This window comes from Ammodytes marinus, assembly GCF_949987685.1.
Source record: "Ammodytes marinus genome assembly, chromosome: 8".
In the NCBI taxonomy this organism is placed as follows: domain Eukaryota; kingdom Metazoa; phylum Chordata; class Actinopteri; order Uranoscopiformes; family Ammodytidae; genus Ammodytes; species Ammodytes marinus.
This window is the reverse complement of record NC_137212.1, coordinates 28,194,588-28,220,568: the sequence shown is the minus strand read 5'-3', so window position 1 is coordinate 28,220,568 and position 25,981 is coordinate 28,194,588. Positions and strand designations below refer to the sequence as shown.

The window sequence follows — 25,981 nt, the reverse complement described above, 5'->3', positions numbered from 1 at the left end:
CTTGAGTTGGAAATTACTATTGATCGTGGCCAGACCCTCTATCGTTCAAGATATCAGGGTCTGGATTTCCAGGCTATGAATCTGGTGCACTTTGAGAGGAAAATTAAGAGGCTAAATATGAGGAATTTTGTGTGAACAAATAATTTGGAGACACTGGGTGAATTAGAAGCTATTGAAGAAAGACACATGGATTTTCCATAAAAATAAAAATATTAATTTAAAATAAAAAAATGTATGCAGGGTCCTCTGGGTTGGGCTTGGTGCTCTTTTTCCGAGACCTATTTCTCTGTAATATAATGAATGCATTTAAATGCAGTGAGAGGAACGAAGCAGAGGAAAAAACACAAACTCAAAAAATAAATTAAAAAAAATCACATATTCATCCGCACCCCCCCTGCAATAACCCGCGCCCCCCCACAGTTTGAAAACCACTGCACTAAAACCACTGACACTTGAGAAAACACACGGAGAACCTCTCACTACCTCTGTGTCTAGGTATTCAAAGTTAAATGAAAATAAAAATGTAAGCTATATAGGCTCTATATGTGACTCTTGATCAGTAACATTCTTTAGCAGGTAGGCCTACGCTACTACAGCGGCTATACAGGAGCTTCTTGTATTGAAAACACTGAAAACAGCTGCCTGCTGCTGGATAAGAGGTCGATGAGGGAGTGAACCAAAAGACACCTGCGCCTGCTGTCATAAGGATATTTGGTGGTGAGTGACGGTGGCAGCGTGTTTATTTGTTTAGGAATCTAGTAAAAGAGAGACAGCAGGATGCATCAGGCTATTTATATGTGACTGTCAGATTAATAATGGCAATAAGACAATAGTGCAGTTAAAGGTGAAGTGAGCGATATATTTATGTTAATATAGGCCTTCATGTTAAATCGTTCTATAGGCCTATTCATACAGTGATGACTTAGGCTGTGTCTTGATTCAGGGGTTGCGGTCTTGGAACCGGCCTCGTAGGCTGCATTTGAAGACCGATTGCGTCATAGCGGCGCGCAAAGGCTGTCCCATTTGCAAGGCTCCTTGCAAGGCTCCTCATATGCGGTCGTGAAATGCAGCCTTCGTTTCACGGTTTTGAAGCAGTTTTGAAGGCTGCATCAGATGTATCCTTCGTGGCCCAACATATCCCAAGATTCATTGCGTTTTTTTCAGAGATTGCATAAAATAAAATAAAAAATAACAAAACAGCAACGTGTTGCTCCATCTTCTTAACTTTTATCTTCCTTTCTTTTTTTCTTGTACTTTTTTTTCTTTTCGTCTGGTAGACAACTTATTTTTCTTTTTTCCTCCGCTGACAGGGCTGTCTCCGTTGGCAGCAATCAGGGTTGCTAGGCAGCACAGGAGCAGCGAGTCGTCACGCAAGGTAACGGCTTGTTACGTAAACCGGAAATGCTCGTAAACGGAGACCTGCGGAGACCGTCTCGTTTAACAAGGCTCGTTGGCCTTAAAACCGGCCTTAAAATCGGCCTTCATAGGCTATAGCCTTCATAGACCGCGAGACTGCGTCCTACCAAGTGCGTGGTCTCTGAATCAAGACACAGCCCTAGGCTATAGTGTGCGCTTCATAACACAGGTCTCTCAGTCAGCCACTCTGCATGTAATTGGCAAATAAACTTTTCGGGTATCCCACAACCTGATATCCAATCAGAATCTGATTGAGAGAACGCTACAAACCGGAACATCTCACTGCCGGTGCACGTGCAGAGAGAAACAGATGGATGGATGTTTATGCGCCTACAATGGCGGAGCAGGTAAAAATCCTTCCCAATGTCTGTTTTGATGGTTTTTATCATGTTTTATCGCACTTATGGATCTGAGATGATGCTTGATAACTCGCTAATTGAAGACCGCAGTGCATTAATGTGGTGGTATTTCATTTCCGATTATTTGACACAGTATAGTCAACAAACAATATAGATCAACACATTTATTTTGAGTGTAGTAGACTTGACACTTTTTTATGAAAAACTTGACTCAGTCGAAGCAACGACAAGACTGATTCAAGTTGAGTCAACAAATACCTTTTTATTGTGTATGAATGAATACATTATACAAATAAAATAAAAAACAGCTTTTAAATCTTTAATTATGGCTGTCGTTACCTCTAAATCTTGCTGCCTCCTGTCCCTGGCCTGGTATAATCCTCCCACCTTTCACCCCACTATCGGATATCTTGCTTCTACTTTTCTTGCCAAAAGGCTGACTTTGAACGTCCAATCACATAACCATGTCTGTTTCCTGTTTTGTTTCTTCTCAAGAAGTGCATATTCATCAGAAAATTCCAGGACAATGACTCAGTAGGCCTATAGCTGGTAATCGGCCGCCTGTGTGCTGCAGTGTGATTCGGTGTCTCTCCTCCACACGGGCAGCAGCGCAGTCTCGCCCTGAAGCGGCTCCTCTCGCCTTCACCAGTGCACGCTGTGTGCCTTTAAAAGGTTGAACTCGCCGGTTCACGGTCTGCGAACCACCGGATTGTTTTTCCCTCCCTCACTCCTCGGCTCAGCTGTGCGTATAGCTCTACCCCCTTCTAGCAGTGACATGGCATAGATAGAGGCGGCGTGCTCACTCTCTCTCTCTAGCACCAGCATCATCTTGCGCAATGGTCGCTCTCGGATCCTCGAAGCGGAGCGGTGCTATAGCGTTTGCCGCGCTGCTGGACACCACCATGACGCCCGTGTGGATATTATTACTGAGCGCGGTGTCGGGACTGAAGGCGGACGACGACGGAATGGAAGAGCTCGCCACCGAGAAGGAGGCTGAGGAAAGTCACCGACAGGACAGCGTCAATCTACTGACATTCATCTTACTGCTGACCTTAACCATTCTCACCATATGGCTCTTCAAGCACAGACGGGTCCGTTTCCTCCACGAAACCGGCCTGGCAATGATTTACGGTGAGGCTTATAGGATTATAATGTTGAATGCACAAATATAGCCTACTACTGTTCTCCTTCACACACCAGCAGCAGCACCACCTTCCCGCAGGCTTTGCATGATTCAGTCTCCCTAGTGGTTGTACTGCGGCTGTTGTACAGAGGCGGCGGGGAAGATAGAGAGCTGAAGACACTGAGATGATTTAAATCGCCTACGCATTCCAAACAGCTCGCACCGATTCTAATTGGTTGGGCCACGTTCCACTTTCTAGAAGGTGCTGTCAGCTGCTCAGCCTCGTCTATACAGGCTGCTGCTTGTGCTCCATCCATGACTGACTGACTGACTGACTTGGAATCAGCACCCTGACACTGTCTGAAGGCAAATCTAGTCTAATAGATTAGATCATCACACTCGCAACGACCTTCATGTAGCCCACGTTATTGCTTGATCTCCATTTAACACATTTAAGTAGATACTTGGGCAAACATGGAAATGAGGGAAAAAGGGCATCCATATCAAATACTTATTTTAAATATGTTTGCAGGCTACTCTACATGAATGTGTAGTTCAAGTATACATCTTAAAAAGGGAGCGACTATGTTAATGTGGTTGTCACAAATGGGCAGAAAATCAAAATCATCAGTGGAAAGGACTGTCTGCATGTTTTCCTGTGTTTATGTTGGGGATATCCAACCTGCACAATACACACTGGATAGACAATTAGGTAGAAAATATATCAATTAGGCTACACATATCAAAGTAGAAACTTCAAATAACTTCAATGAATCAAATTGAGATTCACCACCTGACTAGTATTGAGTTTTTCTCTCATAGCTTGTCAGAATGATCCCGGTCGGTGGCGGTGCTGTCACTTATTAACCAGAGATCTCACATAAAAAAAAGACAGACTTTGATTTGTTCTGTTTTTGTCATTCTGCAAAAGTAAACTGTTCTTTGGCGTTCTTCCAGGTGACTTGTTGTCTTATTTTTCCAGCTTCACAATGTTTGGACATATGAGTGTCAATGTGTCAGAAACAGAAACTGACAGAAATATTACAGCTGAGATTGACTTTTTTTCACTCATAAACTCTATAGTAAACATTAGTGTAAGGCTTGTTTGCGCAAATTGTTATAAGCATTTATAAACCTGGAATTATCCCAGTCAATAAACAGACAGTTTAGCTTAGTCAAGTTGTTCAAACCCCCATGCTTTTAGAAATAATATTTTGTCAAAACCTATGTTGTGTTAGATCTAGTGGTGGGCCGATAACGGCGTTAACGGCTGCGTTAACGCCAAACTCTTATCGGGCGATAAAAAAAATATCGCCGTTAATCTCTTAATTCCACCTCCTGTTCGGCTCAGGGGAGATGCTGTTCGCCGTCGGGGTGAACCCCCTTCCGCACGTGAAGGCTCGCTTCACGTGCGGGAAAGCTATAGTGTGAGCGGCCACAGCTTGTATTTTGGTCATATCTAACACTGGACTGCAGGCCTATATAAAAGTGTTGTACCTTTGCTTTCTTTGGGTTAAAAAAAACTCCATCAACTCAGTATCCGTCTAGTCCAAAAAAACTCTGTCAGCTGCTGCTGCAGACGGTGTGCAGACGTGCTCGGAGAATCGGCATCGGCGCATCAACAGTCATTCAATGCAGCGGCAGTAATCATACAACCGAACGGTGTAGAAAGTCCCGTCAGTTAAAAATAGTGATCCAGATTTTAAATCCATGTTAAAATCGGAAGGATATAAAGCTAGTTAGCTTAAAAAAAGTAGCAAACATGTCAACTGTGATGTGTTCAGGCCGGCTCAGTAATATGATTGATGTGTTCAAATGCAACACAAAAAAAAAGAAATTTGAGATTTTGGCGAAACTTGTTTTCCCAGCAAGATAAAATAGATAGTAAAGATGGAATGGAATTATGACCTGTTTAATGTCCTATCTAGAGCTATGATCATATCAGCAATTAAAGCAATAATACAAGTTCTGTTTCAACAAAATAATAGAAAATTATCAATTGTGATATCAATAAAGACTTGGATCGTTAAGGAGTCTTGAAAATGGTATCAATATCAATACAAATTAACTCTCCTGTCATCTGAGAGAAATTAAGATGATTTAATTTTTTTAACCGTTAGTATTTACCGGTTAAAAATATTATCGGTTGACTGGTTTACCATGGACATCCCTTATACTGTATAAATGTATATCATACATTGTATGTTTTTTTTGTGTTATCCCAGTTAAGTTTATTATTAATTTTTTATCATTTAATATTACTTTTAATAGTTCCGGGACGTTGGAGCAATAACCTGGTGTTTTGACACTTCAGTGTGCACTGTGAATTTGAAGTAATGTTCAGTTTTTGAATAAAGATGCAGCATTTACAAATGTTTATTTTTTTTATCCGATTCATCGATTAATCGAAAAAATAATCGACCGATTAATCGATTATTGAAATAATCGTTAGTTGCAGCCCTAAACAATTCATCGTTACCTCTTATGGCCTACAGTTCAAAGTTCATGTTTAACTGAATAAACAGTTTGTAAACACAAGTACATCTTGTTGAACATTATTTATTTTCATCACCAATTATCATAGTAGAACAGCTTCCTCAAGCAGTTTGTGATGCATGTTGGAAACAGGAGATGAGCCCCTGGTCTGATGCGCCACCTGGCTTGAGAAACACGTTCTCAAAGACTTACTTTGAGTCATTATTTAGGGAGCACACGCATATTATGAATGAATTCAAATGAGACATTTTAATCTAGATTAATTTCAAAATTAATCTAGATTAATCTAGATTAAAAAAAATTAATCTATGCCCACCTCTAGTTAGATCACACTGTTTGTATATATCTCTTGGACCATCTCCAGTATAACACCTTGTCACAATATTGATTTGCTGGGTGAGGACAGGGCAGACTCACATGGGGTAGTCAGGCAGGTATTGTTGCATTGTCAGAAAACAAAATTCTCATTCTCCTTTTAATGGTACTTCCTAGTCTGAAAACACCTCACCCGGTGGAAAGAACCTAGAGTTTAAAAACTCTGTTCTCTTGATTTGGCAAGAAATTGAGACGAGAGGTGGTTTAATTCTCAATGATTTATAAAAAGTCAAGGTGTGTGTGTGCGTGTGCGTGTGTGTGTGTGTTTGATGTACGAGGTTAACCCTAGATGGGAAGATGGAGCGCAGTGCTGGCGGCTTTGCTTGGCTGTGTCTTCTGCAGATAACTGCTGTCTGACTGGAGGATTTATGCCCTCTCTGTGCCTGCCTCATCCCTGGCTTGCGTGGCTTTTTAGATCTCCCCCATAAGCTTTTGCTTGATAACATCTCCACCATCTTTCTTCCTTTGCTCTGCCGCTCTCTGTGTGTCACTGCTGGGTCCTCCTGGGCTTGTAAAGCAGAAGCACCTGGTAAAATGATGTAGCCTTGAGCAATTGACTAGATAAGCTTGAATGCCTTTATGGTTGGGGGGGGGGGGGGTTCGTAGATTTTTTTTGCCCCACATACATTAACTTAGCCTGTGCCCATGGAAACTGTCTAAAACTTAGGGCTGGGTATTGGCAAGGACTTCACGATACGATATGCATATTATCACAATACATCGCGATACGATGTATATTGTGAAACATTGTGGTATTCCAAATAGTTCATTCAAAATGCTAAAACAGAGCAGAAATACAAGTTGCTGTGTTTGATCTGGGTGGTCTTATTATATCGTAGCACACTATATTGAAAATTCAGCCGACAATTTAAATTCAAAATCAAAACCAAGCAATTTCAGGCACCTAGCCGTACTGTGACATGTGCGGGACAGGAGCGGATGTTGTAGTTCACAAGCCCATGTAAAACTGTATTTATTTTTCTTAAAAATATATTTTGAGCTGACGATAAGATACAGACATCACAAAAATTCATAAAACGACATATTGCTGTATCGATTTTTGATTAAACTATGTATTTCATGTGTAATAATTTCTTAACGTCTTGGTTTCCACAGGTCTGCTGGTAGGTGTGATCCTGCGGTACGGCATCCCTGCCACCAGCTACCACAAGAAGACCCCCCCGAGCTGCATGCTCAAGGAGGGGCCGGTCAGCACCCTGCTGCTCAATGTCAGCGGCAAGTTCTTTGAGTACACCCTGAAAGGAGAGATCAACTCCAGAGAGATTCACAATGTGGAGCAGAATGATATGCTGCGCAAGGTAAGGCTCTCAATATCTCAGCAGTTCTTCAGTACTGCATTTTCCCAATTTACCAGGTTAACCTTTCTTTTTTTTAATATACAGTATATATATATATATATATATATATATATATATATTGTGTGTGTGTGTGTCTGTGTGTGGGTGCGTGCGCGGATGTGTGTCTGTGTGCGTGTGTATACCAACAGTTCTTCAGTTCTGCATTTGCCAAATTTACCTGGTTAACCCCTCTTTTTTTAAATATTTATATATCGTCTTTTTTTCCAGGTGACCTTTGACCCTGAAGTCTTCTTCAACATATTGCTGCCTCCTATTATTTTCCACGCCGGCTACAGTCTGAAGAAGGTGAGACGTCACATGTGAAATCCAAACACTTGAATTTGTATGAATGTATGCACAGTGAGAGGATGATAATATCTGTTGCTGTGTGGCCAGGTGCACACATGTGTGCTGCCACAAACGGCTGTCTCATTATTGGACTGGCCGCCACAGTGTTCAGTGTTTTCTGACCACGAGTGGCCCTCTTGAGGGGGGAAGTCCACAGCAGATGTCTTTCGTTTCCTCTTTAACCCTAGCCAACCGCTGATGCCAAGTTGTTTCTGCTTTTTCACTGATTGTAGAGCAACACATTGGTTTGATTCAGGGAATGCTTTCATTATTAATCCATCACTTTATTTTACTGGTGCGAGAGAGTTCTATCTACGGCAGGTGGTGTTTTTCATGTCGTTAGCCTCATAGCATAATTGCCTAAATCATATTTACTATACTCTACTTTTACTCCACATCTACTCTACTCTAAATGTACTCTGCATCTACTTTACCCTACTCTATAACCCTTAAAATATGACTTAGGCAATTATGCTATTAGGCTAATGAAAAGTAGATGTAGAGTAGAGTAGATGTAGAGTAAAAGTAGAGTAGAGTAAATATGATTAAGGCAATTATGCTATGAGGCTAACGATGTGTGAGTATTGGAGGATAGTACGTCTGTAGTAGAGGTGAAATAATGGAGAGCGAAATATGTTTAGACAGCTGGTGACACCTGATCTACAGTATGTTCCTATTGAAGAGAAACCTTATCTGGTTGTACAGGGACACGTGATATCAAGGAAGAGTCAGATAGATAAGGGGGGAAAGGCCTTTGCTTTGCTACTGTGCAGAGCATATTCTAAGGATCTGACTGTGAGTTATAGTGAAGCAACAGAGTTTGAATCCTGCTTTGAGCCATGCTAGCAGCGCGGCCCTAGGGATGCTAGTGTTGGCTGATCCAATACATTGAGACTATGATTTCTCCTCTCTTGGATATATTGCCTTCAGCTTTTGGAACAGAAACAACTTTTTAGCTGCACACACACAAAACGTTTTGCTAGAAAAAGTTGTGTGTGTGTGAATTGTGCACGCTTTTTATGTGTGTATGCAAAAAAAAAGTGGTTTGTGTGTAGAAAAGTAGTGTGTGTGCGGTGGGAGTGGTGTTTGTGCATGCTTTTTATGTGTAGCCTATGTGCAAAAAAAAATAGTGTTTGTGCATGCGTTATTAGTATCAATAACGCATGCACCTAAACAGCACCTCATACACCTCTGGAAGAATTATAATAACTATTGGCGTTCCCCTGACTTGTGTTGAGTGCTAATTAGCAAATGCTATCATGCTCACATCCACTACAAAGGCCGCAATATTCAGTCTGCTGTTTAACATCATGCATGTTAGCATGGCCGTCAAGAGCATGTTAGCTGTAAGCTCTTGTAGAGCCAAATTTATACTTATTATTTGTTTACAAAGATCTTTATTGCCGTATTTTTTTCACCACCCACAATTGATATTTACTCCCTGTCCTTTCTCTTTGTGCATTGCATTGTGGGGTAACAGTGTCCATCAACAGCACATTCAAAAATGTAACTTACTTAGTCGGCGACTTTAGTTGGAACACACCAAACACTTAAAGCCTGCTTACCATTAGTATGCAGTATGTATTTGGGACAAAGCTTCAGTCGTGTTAATATTTACTATATGTTTGGTTGGGCTTTAGCTAATAGTGAGTGTCTTTATAGATTAATTTATTATCGGCGGGGTCAGTGAGTCTGGAGAACAATTGTTGTAAAAATCCCTTCTGTTTTCAACTCAGTGAATATCTCCTCACGTCACGATCCACTACTGTGTGTGTGTGTGCTGAAAAAAAAATCTGGTGTTCAAACACAGCCTGGGCTCTGTAAAATGGTATGTAAACAAAAGGGGCCCACTGTAGCTAGCAACATGCACTTTTTCAGAGCTTAGGCTATGTATTAACGCTGGATTTTAGATCACTGATTTTGACAAAAAGAGATATGGACAACAAACATTCTCTACTGACTCTACCTTCAACCTATGAAACTTAACCAGGCTTTGGCCACCAGCGAGAGGTCTTTTCTTTTGTTTTTTCAGTTAAATTCGATTTCTACATGGAATTTGCTGAGTCAAACACCAGGAAACAGGAAGAAGGGGGTTGTTAGCCCCATGTTAGCCTTTTTCTACTGAATCATCTGTTGCAGTTGATCCTAAGCACAATGCCAACAGCCTCAGCTCTCTGAACAAGAAGTGTGTTTAGTGCCCCTCTGTTCAGTCAATCATCTGCTGTAGATCAGATGATAGCAAAACCACTGATGTGCAAATGTCAATTGGCATAATTATCCATTTCGTAATCTAACTGTGCCGCCACTAGAGACCTGTCATTTACATCCTGAACATTATCAGCACAGCGTTTTCTTCCTCCTCTCTGGTTGACTATTTTATTTCACGCAAAAAATCAAAATCCCCCCTGGCCCTGGCAGTCACTGAAAAGGGGAAAAGGCACGTTTCCTTGAAAGATCTGAATCAGCGTTTGTGTTTCTTCCTGACTGCACAGAGAGAGTTGTGTGTGTGTGTGTGTGTAGGGGGGGGGGGGGGGGGGGCGGGGGGGGGGGGTAGGGGAGGGGGCTGCTTAGCTGTGGTTCCTTTTCTTGTCTTACAAAAGAGTTTATTTTGTTTATAATCCTGCTTGACAAAAAGTCACTGTTACTAAAGGCCCGGACACACCGGCCCGATAATCGCCGTCGTAGAGTCGGGAGGGGGCGGGGATACAAATCTGTTTGGTGTGTGCCGTGAAATCGGCCGTCGTAGATGTCGTCGGGCTTCTTTTGAGCCGATTGAACATGTTCAATTGGCGGCGGGCAGTCTTTCAGTTGGAGCAATTTGATTGGTGGAGGGCTAGCGAATCAGTGAAGCCCGGAAGTGAGGCGGGTAGCACAAACAGCTAACAACAGTTAGCCATTGTTTTAATGTGTTTGTTTGTTTCGTTCAGCGAATACTCACATGCATCAACCCTTGTTGACTGCTCGACACCATGCTCGACACTCTCTGCTAAAAATTGTGCTCTTTATGGTCCATAAATATAAATACGTATTTCTATCTATGTTTATGGTCTAGAGAGCCGTCCCATCATTTCCGGCTTCCGTATTTTTTCGGGCCAATACAGATTAGCGCCACCTGCTGTTATGGAGACATTACGTCCCGCGCAAGCGCAGAGCGTACGGACAGTCAGCAGTCGGTTTGGTGTGTTCTTTGCACTTTTTCGGCCGCGACGGTAAGACTGGAGCTCCCTGAATCGGCAATCTCCATTTTCGGGTAGTCGGACTGGTGTGTCCTGGCCTTAAAGCCTTGTAAAAGGTGCACTATGCAGTTTAGGGGGAAGGGGGATTTGTTTACATCTGCATAGGCTGCAGTTAGTTTACAAAACATATTAACTCTACATGTCATTCTTAGTATTGAATTATTCCACCATCGACATTCAAAAGTAAATGTATTTTATTAAACACAAGAATATGTTTGGGGGAAAAAACAACAACAATGAAAACCTTTTTAAAGTAGCTTTTTTAACTTCAAACAGTGTCCCATACATCCAATTTTTCCCATGAGGACAATTTGTTTATTCAGTGATGAGAATATCCCTTAGCAACTGATCACTTGTTTGACACACCCAAAGTTACACAGTGCACCTTTAAAATCCTTCAGTGTTAACAGACAGTTATGTGAGATACATTGTGCCCTTTCCTTTCCTCATCTGTTTCACCTTCTCCCTTTGCCAGAGACACTTCTTCAGGAACCTGGGCTCCATCATCACCTACGCCTTCCTCGGCACTGCCATCTCATGCTTTGTCATCGGGTGAGTGACCTTCTGTTTTACTCAAATATACCTTTTTAAAATCAGGAATTTTTATCGGTTAAATCCTGCTGTTGTGAGCTCACCTGTTCTACTCTCCGCTTGTTGCCAACGTGACGAACCGTCAAACAGTTTGTATTATCCTTTTTCCTCTGTTTGTCATATGAGACACTCTACACACACACACACACACACACACACACACACACACACACACACACACACACACACACACACACACACACACACACACACACACACACACACACACACACACACACACACACACACACACACACACACACACACACAGCTCTTTTCTGTTTCTTTAAATGTGCACTCACCAATTCTAGAGAACGCTTCTTGTCAAAATCGCTTTTTCTAGAATCAGTGAATATCTCCTCACGGACTGCTACTTGTCTGTACTGTGAATCCCCCCCAGAAAATCCATTGTTAACACACAGCCTAGGCACTGTAAACTGGTATGTAAACAAATGTGTATGTAAACCGTATAGCTAGGGGCCCACTGTAGCTAGCAACATGCCAGTTTACAGACCTTACGCGCCCCACACACATCCTGCGTCTACCTCTGGAGCGCGTCGCGTTACCTTACTGCTGCCTCTCTCGGACTTTTCTCGGACACACATGCAACGTCTCAGCAGCTGCTGCTGCAGCGCTGCTTCTAAAAGCCCTATCTTTCTACATAGAGTTTTCATAGATAATTCCCATTAAAAATGAAGTTCTTTCATGTCATCTATGATGCATATGATTTATATTGAGTCTGGACAGTAATCCGTGCGCCCCATTGCCATTTTTTTTCTTTTTTTTTGCCATATTTTCGCTTGTTGGAAGTTTTATTTTGAAGGGGACACACCAGGAAATGGTGAAACTACAGCGAAAGCTGCCAGTATGAAGTCAATATGACTCTCAGCAGAGTATTTCAAAAATCACTTTACTGATTTATACGGGAGAGAGAGAGGGGGGTGTGGTCGGGGAAGAAGAAGGCCGTAGACACAGATAGAGCAACGGAAAACTGTTGCGCTCATCATGATCTTTTTTATTTCTTCACTATATTGGATCTCTATATGTGTCATTTATCCAAAAATGAAATGCCAGAACTAATTGAAAATTAGGTTTTAAATCCCTCGGATTTTGATTGCACAATTAAATCGTGAAATAAAGGGATTATTTGCGTATACGACTGAGGGATGTTTTATTTTGAAATAAACACACCGGGTAAACGTGTAACTAGAGTGAATGCTGCTGGTATGACTGTCAGCAGAGTATTTCTGTATCAGTTAAAGCACAGAGACGCGAGAGAGACGCGCTGCTCTCAGAAAAAAATAGGCGAGCCTCCTGAGGTGAAGGGGAGCGTCGCTGCAGACGTGCCTCCGACGCGCCTCAGCAGTGCGTCTGAGGTTGGATGTGTGCTCGCTCTACGTTGATTTCACAGTCTGTGACCAAAAGTCAGACGCAGACGCGAGGTAGACGCGCAGTAGAGGTAGGATGTGTGTGGGGCGCGTTACGTCTCTCTCGCGTCTCTGTGCTTTAACTGATAGAGAAATACTCTGTTGACAGTCATACCAGCAGCATTCACTCTAGTTACACGTTTACCCGGTGTGTTTATTTCAAAATAAAACATCCCTCAGTCGTATACGCGAATAATCCCTTTATTTCACGATTTAATTGTGCAATCAAAATCCGAGGGATTTAAAACCTAATTTTCAATTAGTTCTGGCATTTCATTTTTGGATAAATGACACATATAGAGATCCAATATAGTGAAGAAATAAAAAAGATCATGATGAGCGCAACAGTTTTCCGTTGCTCTATCTGTGTCTACGGCCTTCTTCTTCCCCGACCACACCCCCCTCTCTCTCTCCCGTATATATCAGTAAAGTGATTTTTGAAATACTCTGTTGAGAGTCATATTGACTTCATACTGGCAGCTTTCGCTGTAGTTTCACCATTTCCTGGTGTGTCCCCTTCAAAATAAAACTTCCAACAAGCGAAAATATGGCAAAAAAAAAAGAAAAAAAATGGCAATGGGGCGCACGGATTACTGTCCAGACTCAATATAAATCATATGCATCATAGATGACATGAAAGAACTTCATTTTTAATGGGAATTATCTATGAAAACTCTATGTAGAAAGAGAGGGCTTTTAGAAGCAGCGCTGCAGCAGCAGCTGCTGAGACGTTGCATGTGTGTCCGAGAAAAGTCCGAGAGAGGCAGCAGTAAGGTAATGCGACGCGCTCCAGAGGTAGACGCAGGATGTGTGTGGGGCGCGTTAGGCTGTGTATTAACCCTGAATTTATAGTAGTGGATCATGAGGAGATATTCATTGATTTTGTGATTTTGACAACAAGCGTTCTCCAGAATCTCTGACTCTATTAAATGCTCATGCTATCAGTTCTACTGTGACTACAACTGTCCATAATACCTAATGAAAGATACAATCCAAATCCAATGCTCTGCCTTAAGAATAATCTCCTGATTTTAGCTGCCTTATCATTTGATACGTATTGTTTTATTTCTGTCTAGTCTAATTTGGTTGTAGCCTGCTGTATATTTTCTGTCTTAAAGGACCCCCCCCCTCCCCACCCCCCTTTAATCGAGACGGTACTGTACTTCTCAAGGGGGTGTTTTACGAATAAATGCTTTCAACCTTTTGTTTTACCCCCCTCGCCTTTTTAGAAATCTGATGTACGGCGTGGTCAAACTGATGCAAGCGGTGGGCCAGCTGACTGACAAGTTCTACTACACCGACTGCCTGTTCTTTGGGGCTGTAATCTCTGCAACAGACCCCGGTAGGACAGTGTTAGGATACACATGCTGTTATGTGATATGTTATATACTGTAACTCTATATCGTTAGGCTTATAGCATAATTGCCTAAATCATATTTACTCTATTCTACTTTTACTACATCTACTCTACTCTACATCTACTTTTCGTTAGCCTAATAGCATAATTGCCTAAGTCATATTCTAAGGGTTATAGAGTAGGGTAAAGTAGATGTAGAGTAGAGTGGATGTATGAATATTTGCAAGAGAAAATTGTGTATTGTGTGGAATTGTCCGAAAGAATAATAATAAATAAATAAATAAATAAAGAATGGAGTAAATGTAGAGTAGAGTACATATGATTTAGGCAATTATGCTATGAGGCTAACGATATGTAGAAAATAAATATTTTTGATGATATTTTTCTCTCTCTATATCCCTATGTGTAGTGACAGTGCTGGCCATCTTTAACGACCTCCACGCAGACGGGGATCTCTACGCGCTGCTGTTTGGAGAAAGCGTGATGAATGACGCCGTGGCCATTGTGCTTTCCTCGTGAGTCCCATTTTTTTTTTGTGTCTCTTCTAACCGACTTCTGCAGAAAGCCGACCATACGATATAAAGGTCTCTCTCTCTCTCTCTCTCTCTCTCTCTCTCTCTCTCTCTCTCTGCTTGGTTCTTTTTTCCGAGCTGCTCTTTTTCCCTCCTGAGGCTGAAATTCAACAGTGAGGTGTGAGAGAGACCGAGCAGCACCGCTTTGCACTGCATGCTCCAACTTGACAGACAGGATAGCTCTCTGCCTCCCTCTGTTGGGAAATCACAGACTACTACTAGTGGATCGTTCATAACCCATTCTTTTATTTCATTCTGGTAGAAAAACTAATAAATAAATGATGGATATAGAAATTTATTATAGGAAATTAGATGTTAATTCAAAATCTAATTCACTTCCGGCTTGCTGAGGGTGAAGAGCTATTTTTTGAGAGCAGCGGAGAACTCAGATTCACAGCATTAAAAATCTCTGAAAATCTCTGGAGATGTCAAAAAAAGGAAAAACCACTGATAAGGCAATGGAGGAAGACAAAGTTTTTGCGGAAGAAATGAAAAAACAGTTGGCAGACTTGAAGAAAGGAATGTTGGCAGATTTGAAGAGAGAAATAAAAAGTGAGAGGGAGACGGAGCGAGCAGTGCGGAAGGCTGAACTGGCTGGGATTGTTGACGAATTGATTGGGCGTTTTGATGTAAAAATCAAAGAGAAAGTTGCTGCTGGTCTGAAGCCACTGATGATCGAATTGAAGGAACTTCAAGCCGTCAATGTGAAGAAAGATCAGCTCTTGAAAGAGCTTGGAGATAAAATTGATGATCAAGAACAACAAGCAAAAAACAGAGATGTGATAATAACTGGAATGGATATTAAACCAAGGTCGTATGCAGGTGCCGGGAATGGAGAAGAAGAGGGCGATACAGGGAATGTAACGGTGGAAAAACAAGTGGCAATGTTTCTGAGAAGCAAAGCCATTAATCTGGATCTAGAGAACGTGGAGTCCTGTTTTCTTCTCCCGAAGGGGAAATTCGCCAGAAAGCGTGCTGTCATTCTGAAATTTGTGAGTAGAAAGCATAAGATAAATCTGCTCAGTCAAGGCAAAAAGCTTAAAGGTGAACAAATTGGAATGAGTGAAAATTTAACCAAGAGAAAGGCTTATCTGGCCTACCAAGCGAGAGGGTTAAAAAAATGTGGACAGGTCCAACAAACTTGGACGAGAGATGGAAGAATCTTCATCAAAATGAATGGAGCTACACCCGAAGAAGCCAAAATTGTGCAAATCAAAACGGAGGAGGATTTGGATCAATTCCGGAGGGACGAGGATTAAAGAAGGCAAAAGCATGGACTTTGAACTAAAGGGATTTAAACTGGTTTGTGTCAAAATATAAGGTTTGAAATCGTAAATACAATGTGCTCTGCTATTGATAACCTAATGGAATGTGTGACTATTGAAATTCAAATGAAAGATAAATGTTAATTATCAGCTGTGTGTTCAGAACAACCGATTCATAATTGGAAGACTTTCTCTGACTGAAGAATTTGTAAATACACTGCATGTTATGGGACTGTAGTCGAGGTCAGCAGACACACTGACTGTTTTGAATACTGTTGCAGATGTGTTTAGACTACTAGAGAAGAAATGGACAAGGCCATATCTGCATTGTCACAGGCAGAGAGGAAAATAGAGACCTAAAATTATCTGTGTATTAGAATGAATCTTCTTAAAAAAAAAAGAAAAAAAATGTTCTAACTGTAGTAGCTGTGTATCTGTGTATCTGAATCTTATGGCAGTGGGGGCGGGACCCGATAAGCCTTTGGCTTCTCCTGCTTCCCTTCGGACGATAACACAAAGTAATATGTATGAATATGCAATGAGAAAATTATGTATTATGTGTAATTGTCCGGAAGAATAATAATAAATAAATTAATTAATGGGAAAAAAAATACTCAAAGTACCCTGCAGCAACATTTTCTTTTCTCTTATTCTCTTTTGCCTCTCAGGTCTATAATGGCCTACCAGCCCGCCGGAGCCAACACACACATGTTTGACGCATCGGCCTTCTTCAAGTCCGTGGGGGTTTTCCTGGGGATTTTCAGCGGCTCCTTCTTGATGGGTGCAGCCACAGGCGTCGTCACAGCTCTCATATCCTTTTTTCTCTAAAACGTCTGGCTCTCAAAATGAATATACAAATCCAATCCAACTTTATTTATAAAGCACACAGAGTTGAACCAAAGTGCTGTACAGTTATGCAGAAAATCACAATAACAGAACACACCATATTATATAACAAAATGATACATAAAGGAAAATAAAAAATAAGATAAAATTAATAAAATGACAGGTTATGATATACACAGAGAGAAACAGTATACAAAATATAGACAAGTAGCAAATAATCTCAGTCTGAGTTAAAAAGCCAATGAGTTAAAGTGGGTCTAAAAACAGGCCATGTTGGGAGCAATACTCAGATGGAGAGAGGCAGCTTGTTCCGTTTGGGGGGGTGGGGGGGGGGCTAGAATCCAAATATCTTGAAGTCTGATATCCCAGATAGATTTGTCGGGACATTATTTTATATACAATCTATGGAAATTAGGAGTGTTACACTTGCGATTATTTAATGAATCCAAAAAACAGTGTTATGTGTCTTTGACTCTGGACTTCCCCACGTCACCAAGTTCACCAAGCTGCACTGTTTCCCTCTGCTGGAGACGGCCCTGTTCTTCCTCATGTCCTGGAGCACATTCCTGCTGGCTGAGGCCTGCGGGTTCACAGGTCAGACTTGGTTTGCTCATTGGGGAACTAAGTACTAGACTAGTCAGGAGGAGGAGCTAAATGTTAAAAATGTTGACAGGCTTCTCTCTCTGTGTGACTTAAACCAATCACAAACTGTCTGCCAAGATTCTCAGCTCCGGAAAAAAAAAGAGACCACTCCAAATGTTCAGTGTCTCTTGTTTTACTCTTTATAGGCATATGTTTTAGTAAAATTAACATTTTAGTTTTATAATATAAACTACTGACAACATTTCTACCAAATTTTAGATAAGTAATTTAAAGATAAAGAAAAAATTCAGACTGGTCTCTTATTGTTTTCTGGAGCTGTATATGGAGAAATGCTACTGTTAGTCAATAACTACTCGACTGGTTTCGGATTCTCTTGAAATCCCTAATCCTGAAGCAAGTCCTGTTGCTTTTGACTGACTTAGCCCTATTCAAGCACAGAAAACACATTCATTTCATATCAAAAAGGTGACGAGGCACATTGGTAATCTGTAATGAGCAATTACAGAAGCTCATTCGTTTAAGACACAGTTTTGGTGGTCTATTTTTTCATGGAATACTTTTTTATGAACCTGTCTATCCATAGGGTAGGTGGCAATCGTTTGAGTCAAGTTAAAGTTAGTTTTGTTTTAGCCACAATTCCAATTTCAAAATGAAGTACTTTTCAAAGGTTTTTCCAGGTAAATTTTCCTGCATTTTACCCAGACAGAGATCTTTTAACAGCCGGCCCACTAATGCAATTCTGTCTGAGCTGTTTAAACTAAGTGCTGCTAAAACGTCCTCAGAGATCTGAATTTGTCTGTTATACAAATGAATTGTGATGGGTCAGGGACCTTAATACAGATTATTATGCAGCAGATGAAATGAACAGATGACATGATACGCTGTGTGTGTGTGTGTGTGTGTGTGTGTGTGTGTGTGTGTGTGTGTGTGTGTGTGTGTGTGTGTGTGTGTGTGTGTGTGTGTGTGTGTGTGTGTGTGTGTGTGTGTGTGTGTGTGTGTGTGTGTGTGTGTGTGTGTGTGTGTGTGTGTGTGTGTGTGTGTGTGTGTGTGTGTGTGTGTGTGTGTGTGTGTGTGTGTGTGTGTGTGTGTGTGTGTGGGGTCCTCCAGGCGTCGTGGCTGTGCTGTTCTGTGGCATCACACAGGCCCACTACACCTACAACAACCTCTCAGATGAGTCCACAAAGCGCTCCAAGCAGGTAGCATGATCCAACCCTTTCCTGCACATGCATTCCAGTCTTTTTTGTAATTATTATTTTTTTTTTCATAAGGTTTTTTTTTTTTTTTTTTTTTTTTCACAGCGAGAGAGGACAATCAGTACAATGCAAACGGCATCAAACATGACCCTCCCACTCCCCCCAAAATAATAGCAGACAGTTTAAAGGATGACAGCAATCATATCAAAAGATAAATATACACATTTGTAACAGTTACATTAGGAAGAAATACAAGAAATACATTGACAAAAAAACAAAACAGACTTAACAATTAGTTTTAATTATTAAGTACATGAGATAGGCATGCTACATACATACATGGGTCATAGTATTAACTTTAATAAGGCTGCAGCAGGGCACCCAGCTGAACAAGGTCTCCGAAGGGCCCTGCAATGAGAGAAGGTGTATCTTGTTAAAAGGTTACAACGTCTCCCCAGCATTTTTTAAAACAAAACGGCTTCTTCTTAAGGTTAAACATAATCTTTTCTGAAGGCGAGTATGAAGACAGCTTGTTGAGCCACTAAGATACACTAGGGGGCTTATTCGTTTTTACAGTGAATGGTTATACATTTATAAACCGCAATTAGGGCTAATCTGACAAAGTGAGTATTGCAGCACCTTATTTTGGACAGTTTTGAACCTCCCCTACCATGTTATGAAGCTGCTACCAGATGGCTCAATGACCTGCCTGCTGTGACCTTAATCGTGGGTTGTCTGAGGACATGGCTCCAGATTCCCAGAGGGGGGAGGGGGGAGGAGGGAGGGGGGTTGAGTTCTTGAGGACAGGGTGCAGATTATCACCTAGACGACACGCAGCCAGACACTTCTTGGATCAGTGCTCCAAGCGTCCTGGCAGGCTCTGCTTCCGGATAAAAGCTTCACGTGCCGTTTATAATAGGCAAGGGTAAAAAAAAAAATACGTCACTTAGATTAAAACCGGAACGTTGAAAGTTCCTCCTGTGGTTGGTCATGTGCTGGTTTGCATTTCCATCAGTGGGTTCCACGTGTCGGTGTGTGCCGTGCCTCCATCGCCCAGTGAGCCCAGCTCTGTAATCGTCATGGCAGCCAGGGAGAAAAAAAAAGAAAAAAAAGAGAAGTGCTCCCAAAACTTTTCTTGATTGTGTGAGGGAATAGACGAGACACTCAGCTCAGAGGATCAGGGAGAGTTTTTTTAAAGCAGCGCAGTGTGGTAAACTTTCAATAGAATTCAATCACTTAACACTTTAAAGCTCACGTATTATGTTCATTTTAGGATTCAAAATCGTACTTTGGGTTTCTACTAGAAACTGTTTTCATGGTGTAGTGTCCAAAAAAAACCTTTATACTTCCCACAGTGCCATTGCTGAATCTCCTCTTTTCAGCCTCCGTCTGAAACACTCCATTTGAGCAGCTGTCCCTTTAAGCCCTGCCTTCCAAATAGCCCAGTCTGCTCTGATTGGCCAGACCCACATGGGGGCCTTGGCAAAGCGCGCCAGCTCTTTATGACACACTGCCAAATAGATTCATGGGTATCTGGTGGTGTATTTATCACAGGTGGTGGTAGGGCAAAGTTAGTTTAGTAATGAGGGGTGTCTCCCCTTATGACATCATAAGGGCAGAGACATCTGACTGGGGTATTTGAACAAGAAAGGTGAAGAAAAAGAGAGAGGGTTGTTTTTTTCTCATACTTTGGGAATCTCACTTCACACCGGTCACCTAATATTATATATTATGTTGTATTGAATTGAAAACCATGAAAAAGTGCATTTTGCATATTATAAGGCTACCAAAAGGCTTTTGTATTGTTATTCCCACTGTGTATTCATCATGAATATTCCATCTTCCATGCAGCTCTTTGAGGTCCTTCACTTCCTGGCTGAGAACTTCATCTTCTCCTACATGGGCTTGGCTCTGTTCACCTTCCAGAATCACGTTTTCAGCCCTATATTCATCATCGGGGCTTTCGTATCCTTTTGAGAGCACAGCAAGCCGCATGCATTCCTCTGTTTCCACTGGGGACCCTCTCGTAAAAGGACACAGCTGTAGAATTGTTCATAAGTTGATGACTTGGAGACTGCTAAGGTTTTTTTTTTTGCTATTTATATTCAGAAAAAACACCGGATCATACTACAATTTTCCTTTTTCACCATGAAAGGGTCCCTTTCATGTCTTTCAGTCAGCTCCTCTGCCTCCTGCATCTCTCCATCTTTTATCTATCCAAGTCAAAGCCTCCTTGACCCGCCTGTCAGATTGCCATATTCATCGGAAGAGCTCTGAACATTTACCCGCTGTCCTTCCTCCTCAACCTGGGTAGAAGGCACAAGATCAAGGGGAACTTCCAGCACATGATGATGTTTGCAGGTAGGGATAAGCTTCATCTCATCACTGAAAAACACATGCTACCTGTATTTTCATTGCAATTCATCTAGCTATGGTCGATCAGTCCAAGCCAGTAGGTCATTTTTTTTAATTTAATTTTTTTTACATATCGTTCACAGTGCCTAGGCTGTGTATTAACACCAGATTTATTTTCAGCGCACACACAGTATACGGACAGGTAGTGGAGCATGATGATACATTCCCCCATTTTGGTTTTGACTTGAATTGCTCACTCCACCTTTTAATTCTCAAGTCCTTCAAATGATTTAAAAAAGGCCATTCACACTTTCTGAGAGACAGATTTGCTTTGGACATCATCCATTCACCCATGTTCAAAATAGTTGCAGGAAATGTTGTGCTTAATGTTTTTGATAAATGTTCTGCTGATCGACTATTCCATTAAATTGACCAATCGTGGCGGCTCTAATGTGATTGGCTGATTGATGGGTGTGTCCCTCTAACAGGTCTGCGCGGGGCCATGGCGTTCGCTCTGGCCATCCGGGACACGGCCACCTACGCTCGCCAGATGATGTTCACCACCACGCTGCTCATCGTCTTCTTCACGGTCTGGGTCTTTGGAGGCGGGACCACACCCATGCTGTCCTGGCTACACATCAGGTCAGCTGACTATCCCTGCTTTCCGAATCGCATACTCTTTCTTTTTTCTATTCTACATACTACATCTGACGATAAAACAAATCTAGTTAGGATGCAGTAGACATACGATTAGGACATACTTTTACTTATTTAGTTCATCTTAACATTGCGCCTTGATCTTGCCTCTTGCTTTTATATTCGTCACATCCCCGTTTGTTTTCATATGGATGCTCCGTTGATGTGACGTCACTTCAGGTTCGCACTGGATTATGGGTCAGAATCGCCCAAATACGATGCTGTTTTCAACACTAAAAATCTTGGCCGGATGTAGTAGACATCCCGGTCTTTCTTACCATCCTTAATCTGACCACAAGAATCGGGGCATTCTAAATCTTTTTTCTACCATACTAAATAGTTGATAGAATGCGATTCGGAACGCACGGTATTATTATGATGCGCCTTACTTCCCAGAATCTCATTTTGCTATTTGATAAACCTACTGAAATCCTCACAAAATTTTTCTAACCATGAAAGAAAAGGGACCTCAACAATCTTCCAAATTAAAACCACAGTTCACTCACAGGGGGAAGTGATTTGACAGAGATTACGCAATACACTCATTTGCATAAATAAGTTCTCATAGTTTGTATTTTAAGTATTCACATAATATTATTTTAAGAAAGATTTGGCATCGTGTTTGAAAGACACACTGAATAAAATAAATTTTCATTTTTAGCTTTTTTTCCCCTAAAGACTCCCTTATTTTTTGTCTGGGTCAATATCGGGAATTTTCTTTGTATTGTCTTTCATGACCATGTCTCCATTCAAAGCCACGTCCAGGACTCACACAATATTTTAAAGCAGCAAACGAAGTAAGAGACATTGATTTCAGCCAAGATGAAAAAAAAATAAAAAATAGTAAAAATAGCAATAATAATTTAAGACACATTCTGTCCTACAAAAGCAAAACACAAAAATGATTATGTCACGGAAATGTGTAATTTCTCTGCCACCGAGAGACGACCAATTGGACAGCTCAATCAGGAGATGTGAAAGCTAATCTGGCTAATAGTGTGATAGGCTAACCTCAGCTAACCTTAGCAAAAGCTCAAATTTAATCTACTCGTTAATTTTACCCCCAGCCGTTATGAATGACATAAATTGTTATTCAACGTCATCTTAATAAATAGGTTAGTTCCACATTACAAAATGAAGCCTTATCCAAATCCAACCATAAAGGGAAAAAACACATTTACATGTATTAAGCCTGCAGTGTGTAGAATTTTGGGTTTTATTTCCTAGCAGATTTTGTAGAAAGTAATTATAATATCCATAAGTACATTTAATTTAGTGCATAATAGCTGAATTTTATTTTTTTAATTATAATTTTTTTCCTTAGAAAGGGTCTCATATATGTCCATATTTCTGCATATTTTGGACCAAGGCCTAGTGCCGCCATCTTGAAAGTGTCATAGTTGGAATGTCATCAGGTGCATTGTTTAAATTTTTGAATTGTTCTTGTCCTTGAAGGCCACTGTAGCTTCTGTTATTATTCGAAAGGGTTGGGGTTACCCAGGGAGCGTTGCATTCTAGAACTTTGTAGAACTTTCTTGATGATGTCATATTACACACTGCACCTTTAAATGGTAGGCCTATTTCATTTCTTGTATCTATTTCAGTGTTTCAGAATATTAATAGTAAAAGGACGGACCGACACACAGCCAAACAGATAAACATTTAATTCCCCTATATTAGTTACACTTAAAAAATAATCAAGACGTTACATCTCAATTCACCGCTCCTGCGATTGCTGCTCTGTGTCTTTGCCGGGCTGCTGTAAAGGCCTATTCCGCTGCGTTTGCACCCGTTTTATGGAATGGACAGCTACTGAATTCCTCTCCACATCACTTCATATATTGTGTGCTGTAGTGGTCTATGGTGGTTTGTGTTGTCCAGGAGATGGGGCTATAGAGTTTCTCCACTTTGCTTCCTCCATCCACAGCTTTCTAAATCACATCAGTTAGGCTACATCTTTGAATAGCCTATATACATCACCAGCCTATTTCTACTATAGGTGCTTCACTCTCATAGGCTAGTAGTTAACCCACAAACGCCCTCTCTTTAACAGTCCAGATCCTGAGGAGATGTTACATCTACGGTGGATATGTCACCGAGCGAGTCATCAGGACTGGTGCTGTGGTGGCATTTAGCGCTCTTATTTTTGTCCTACCATGATGCACTGGGAGCTGCTGCCACTTGTCATGACAAAGAGGATTATGGGCCACTGCGTGTGTGTGTGTGTGTGTGTGTGTGTGTGTGTGTGTGTGTGTGTGTGTGTGTGTGTGTGTGTGTGTGTGTGTGTGTGTGTGTGTGTGTGTGTGTGTGTGTGTGTGTGTGTGTGTGTGTGTGTGTGTGTGTGTGTGTGTGTGTGTGTGTGTGTGTGTGTGTGTGTGTGTGTGTGTGTGTGTGTGTGTGTGTGTGTGTGTGTGTGTGTGTGTGTGTGTGTGTGTGTGTGTGTGTGTGTGTGTGTGTGTGTGTGCGAGCGACAGCAGCCGAGTGAACAGCCTCTGTTTTAATATGAGCAATGCCTCCTCCTCTGGCCTAGACTTAGCTACTAACTATTGTGCTTGCTGGAGTATTTTTTTTTTCGAGCGCTGCCAAAAAATCTCCCCCGTGAACTCGTCATCTCCATAGCAACCGGTACATGTTGCGCATGGCAGGCGGATATATCAGCCGTGCTCCCAGATCCTAGTGTCCTCCTCCTCTGGTTATGTGCCTACATTGAGACTGTTATTTATTGAGGGGAACACTTTCAATGCTGGGAGGAGGAGGAGTCGGATCCCGGATAGAAGGGAGGGAGGGAGGGAGGGAGGGAGGGAGGGAAAGGCCGATGTGCTTCTGTTGGGTTAGGGAAGAGCTACTAATCTGTCATCTCCACTGTGGATGCTCTTACGTAATCTATAGTAGGGGTTTGCTGAGTTCATTGGAAAGATTTGTCTTCATTTATAAAGGCTAATGAGCATATTTAGGGAAACATAGGTTGCGTTCCGAATCGCATACTTTCTACTATATAGTATGTAGAAAAAAGATTTTGGATGTCCCGATTCTTGTGGCCAGATTTAGGATGGTTAGAAGTACCCGGATGTCCTACTTCATGCGGCCAAGATTGTTAGTGTTGAAAAGTGCATCCTATTTGGGCGATTCTGACCCACAATCCAGTGCGCACGTGAAGTGACGTAACATCGACGAAGCCTCCATATGAAAACAAACGGGGATGCGACGGATATAAAAGCAAGAGGCAAGATCAAGGCGCAATGTTATGATGAAATAAGAGAGAAATGTATGTCCCAATAGTATGCCTACTGCATCCTAACTAGATTATTTTTATCGTCGGATGTAGTATGTAGAATAGAAAAAAGAAAGAGTATGCGATTCGGAACGCAACCATAGCTTTTGTTGCTTTTCATTTGGATCTTTTGAGAACTTAAAAGTGCCCTATGTCACCTTGGGTTTGTCAGAGAAGTGACATTTTTTCTAAGGTATATTCTCGTAACTGAATAAACTGGCTTTTTCAGCTTAAAACACTTGAAACATCTGGAGGAACTAAAAAAAAATTAATGAAATAAGCTTGTACAATACAGTTAGTGTTGCCTTGAAGCTGGCTTAGAAGTTAAAACAGAAGTGCTGGAAGAATGTCTTATTTGAAGTGTCAGCACTGAATAAAGGTGAAGTTAGAGAAAGTGCTGAAAGCAGTTGAATCGTGTGGAGGACAGGAAGTCTAAAGTTAGCCATTACATCCAGCGTTTTTTTTTTCATGTGCAGGCCGAAACATCTGCCCAGCCTCTGTGCCAGGTCCAAGGATTAGTGCATGTCCCTAAAAAACAGAGGATCATATTTGGTCGAGACTGTTGCCATTTAGTATTATTAGGATTTTATGATTACGGAGTGGTCTCTGTTATCGGCTTAAACTCCTGTTTACGTGCACTGACACTGTCTGTGACATCATGCATTATGATCCTCAAAACCTCTATATGTACAGCGTGAAAAACATGGAGAACTTTGCTCCCTGAGAATTGACATACAGTAGGTATAGTCTGTATCTAAGATCATACTGTATGTGAGAGTTGTTTGCTTTTTGCCCTGTGAACATTCCAGTTTTCTCATATGAATACAACAAGCCAAATATACCATGGATGGAATGTTTGTTTACCTTTAATGTTTATAAGTTAAAGCCTCTTTTGTTTCTAAAGCCTGGATGAAACGTCAGGATGGTTTATATCATTAATGTTAGTATTGTTTAGCATCTATTTTTGGTTTTTGGTCTGTCTGTGTTTTATAATGGTGTCTTGTAAGCCCTACTGGACTGGGCATGCTAATGCATGACACAATAATAAAATATTCGAATCAAATCAAATCATATACCACCTAATACTTGATACT

At 41.3% G+C, this 25,981-nt stretch overlaps 1 protein-coding gene across 2 annotated transcripts in view; it reads left to right on the top strand.

Annotated features, from left to right (window-relative positions):
• Window positions 1-2,611: 2,611 nt before the first annotated feature.
• slc9a7 (solute carrier family 9 member 7) overlaps window positions 2,612-25,981 on the top strand; it is a gene marked incomplete at its 5' end in the record, with an annotated part of 38,674 nt that continues 15,304 nt past the window's right edge. Inside the window, 12 exons of one of the 2 annotated variants that reach the window (XM_080032110.1) lie at window positions 2,612-2,906; window positions 6,886-7,088; window positions 7,356-7,433; window positions 11,187-11,263; window positions 13,959-14,071; window positions 14,496-14,601; window positions 16,592-16,733; window positions 17,258-17,363; window positions 18,480-18,568; window positions 20,417-20,530; window positions 20,815-20,926; window positions 21,409-21,562. In XM_080032110.1, coding sequence (XP_079888236.1) covers window positions 2,612-2,906; window positions 6,886-7,088; window positions 7,356-7,433; window positions 11,187-11,263; window positions 13,959-14,071; window positions 14,496-14,601; window positions 16,592-16,733; window positions 17,258-17,363; window positions 18,480-18,568; window positions 20,417-20,530; window positions 20,815-20,926; window positions 21,409-21,562 — 1,589 coding nt within the window. Of the gene's footprint in view, window positions 2,907-6,885; window positions 7,089-7,355; window positions 7,434-11,186; window positions 11,264-13,958; window positions 14,072-14,495; window positions 14,602-16,591; window positions 16,734-17,257; window positions 17,364-18,479; window positions 18,569-20,416; window positions 20,531-20,814; window positions 20,927-21,408; window positions 21,594-25,981 lie in introns of both variants that reach the window. The other variant, XM_080032109.1, reaches the window with a different exon arrangement.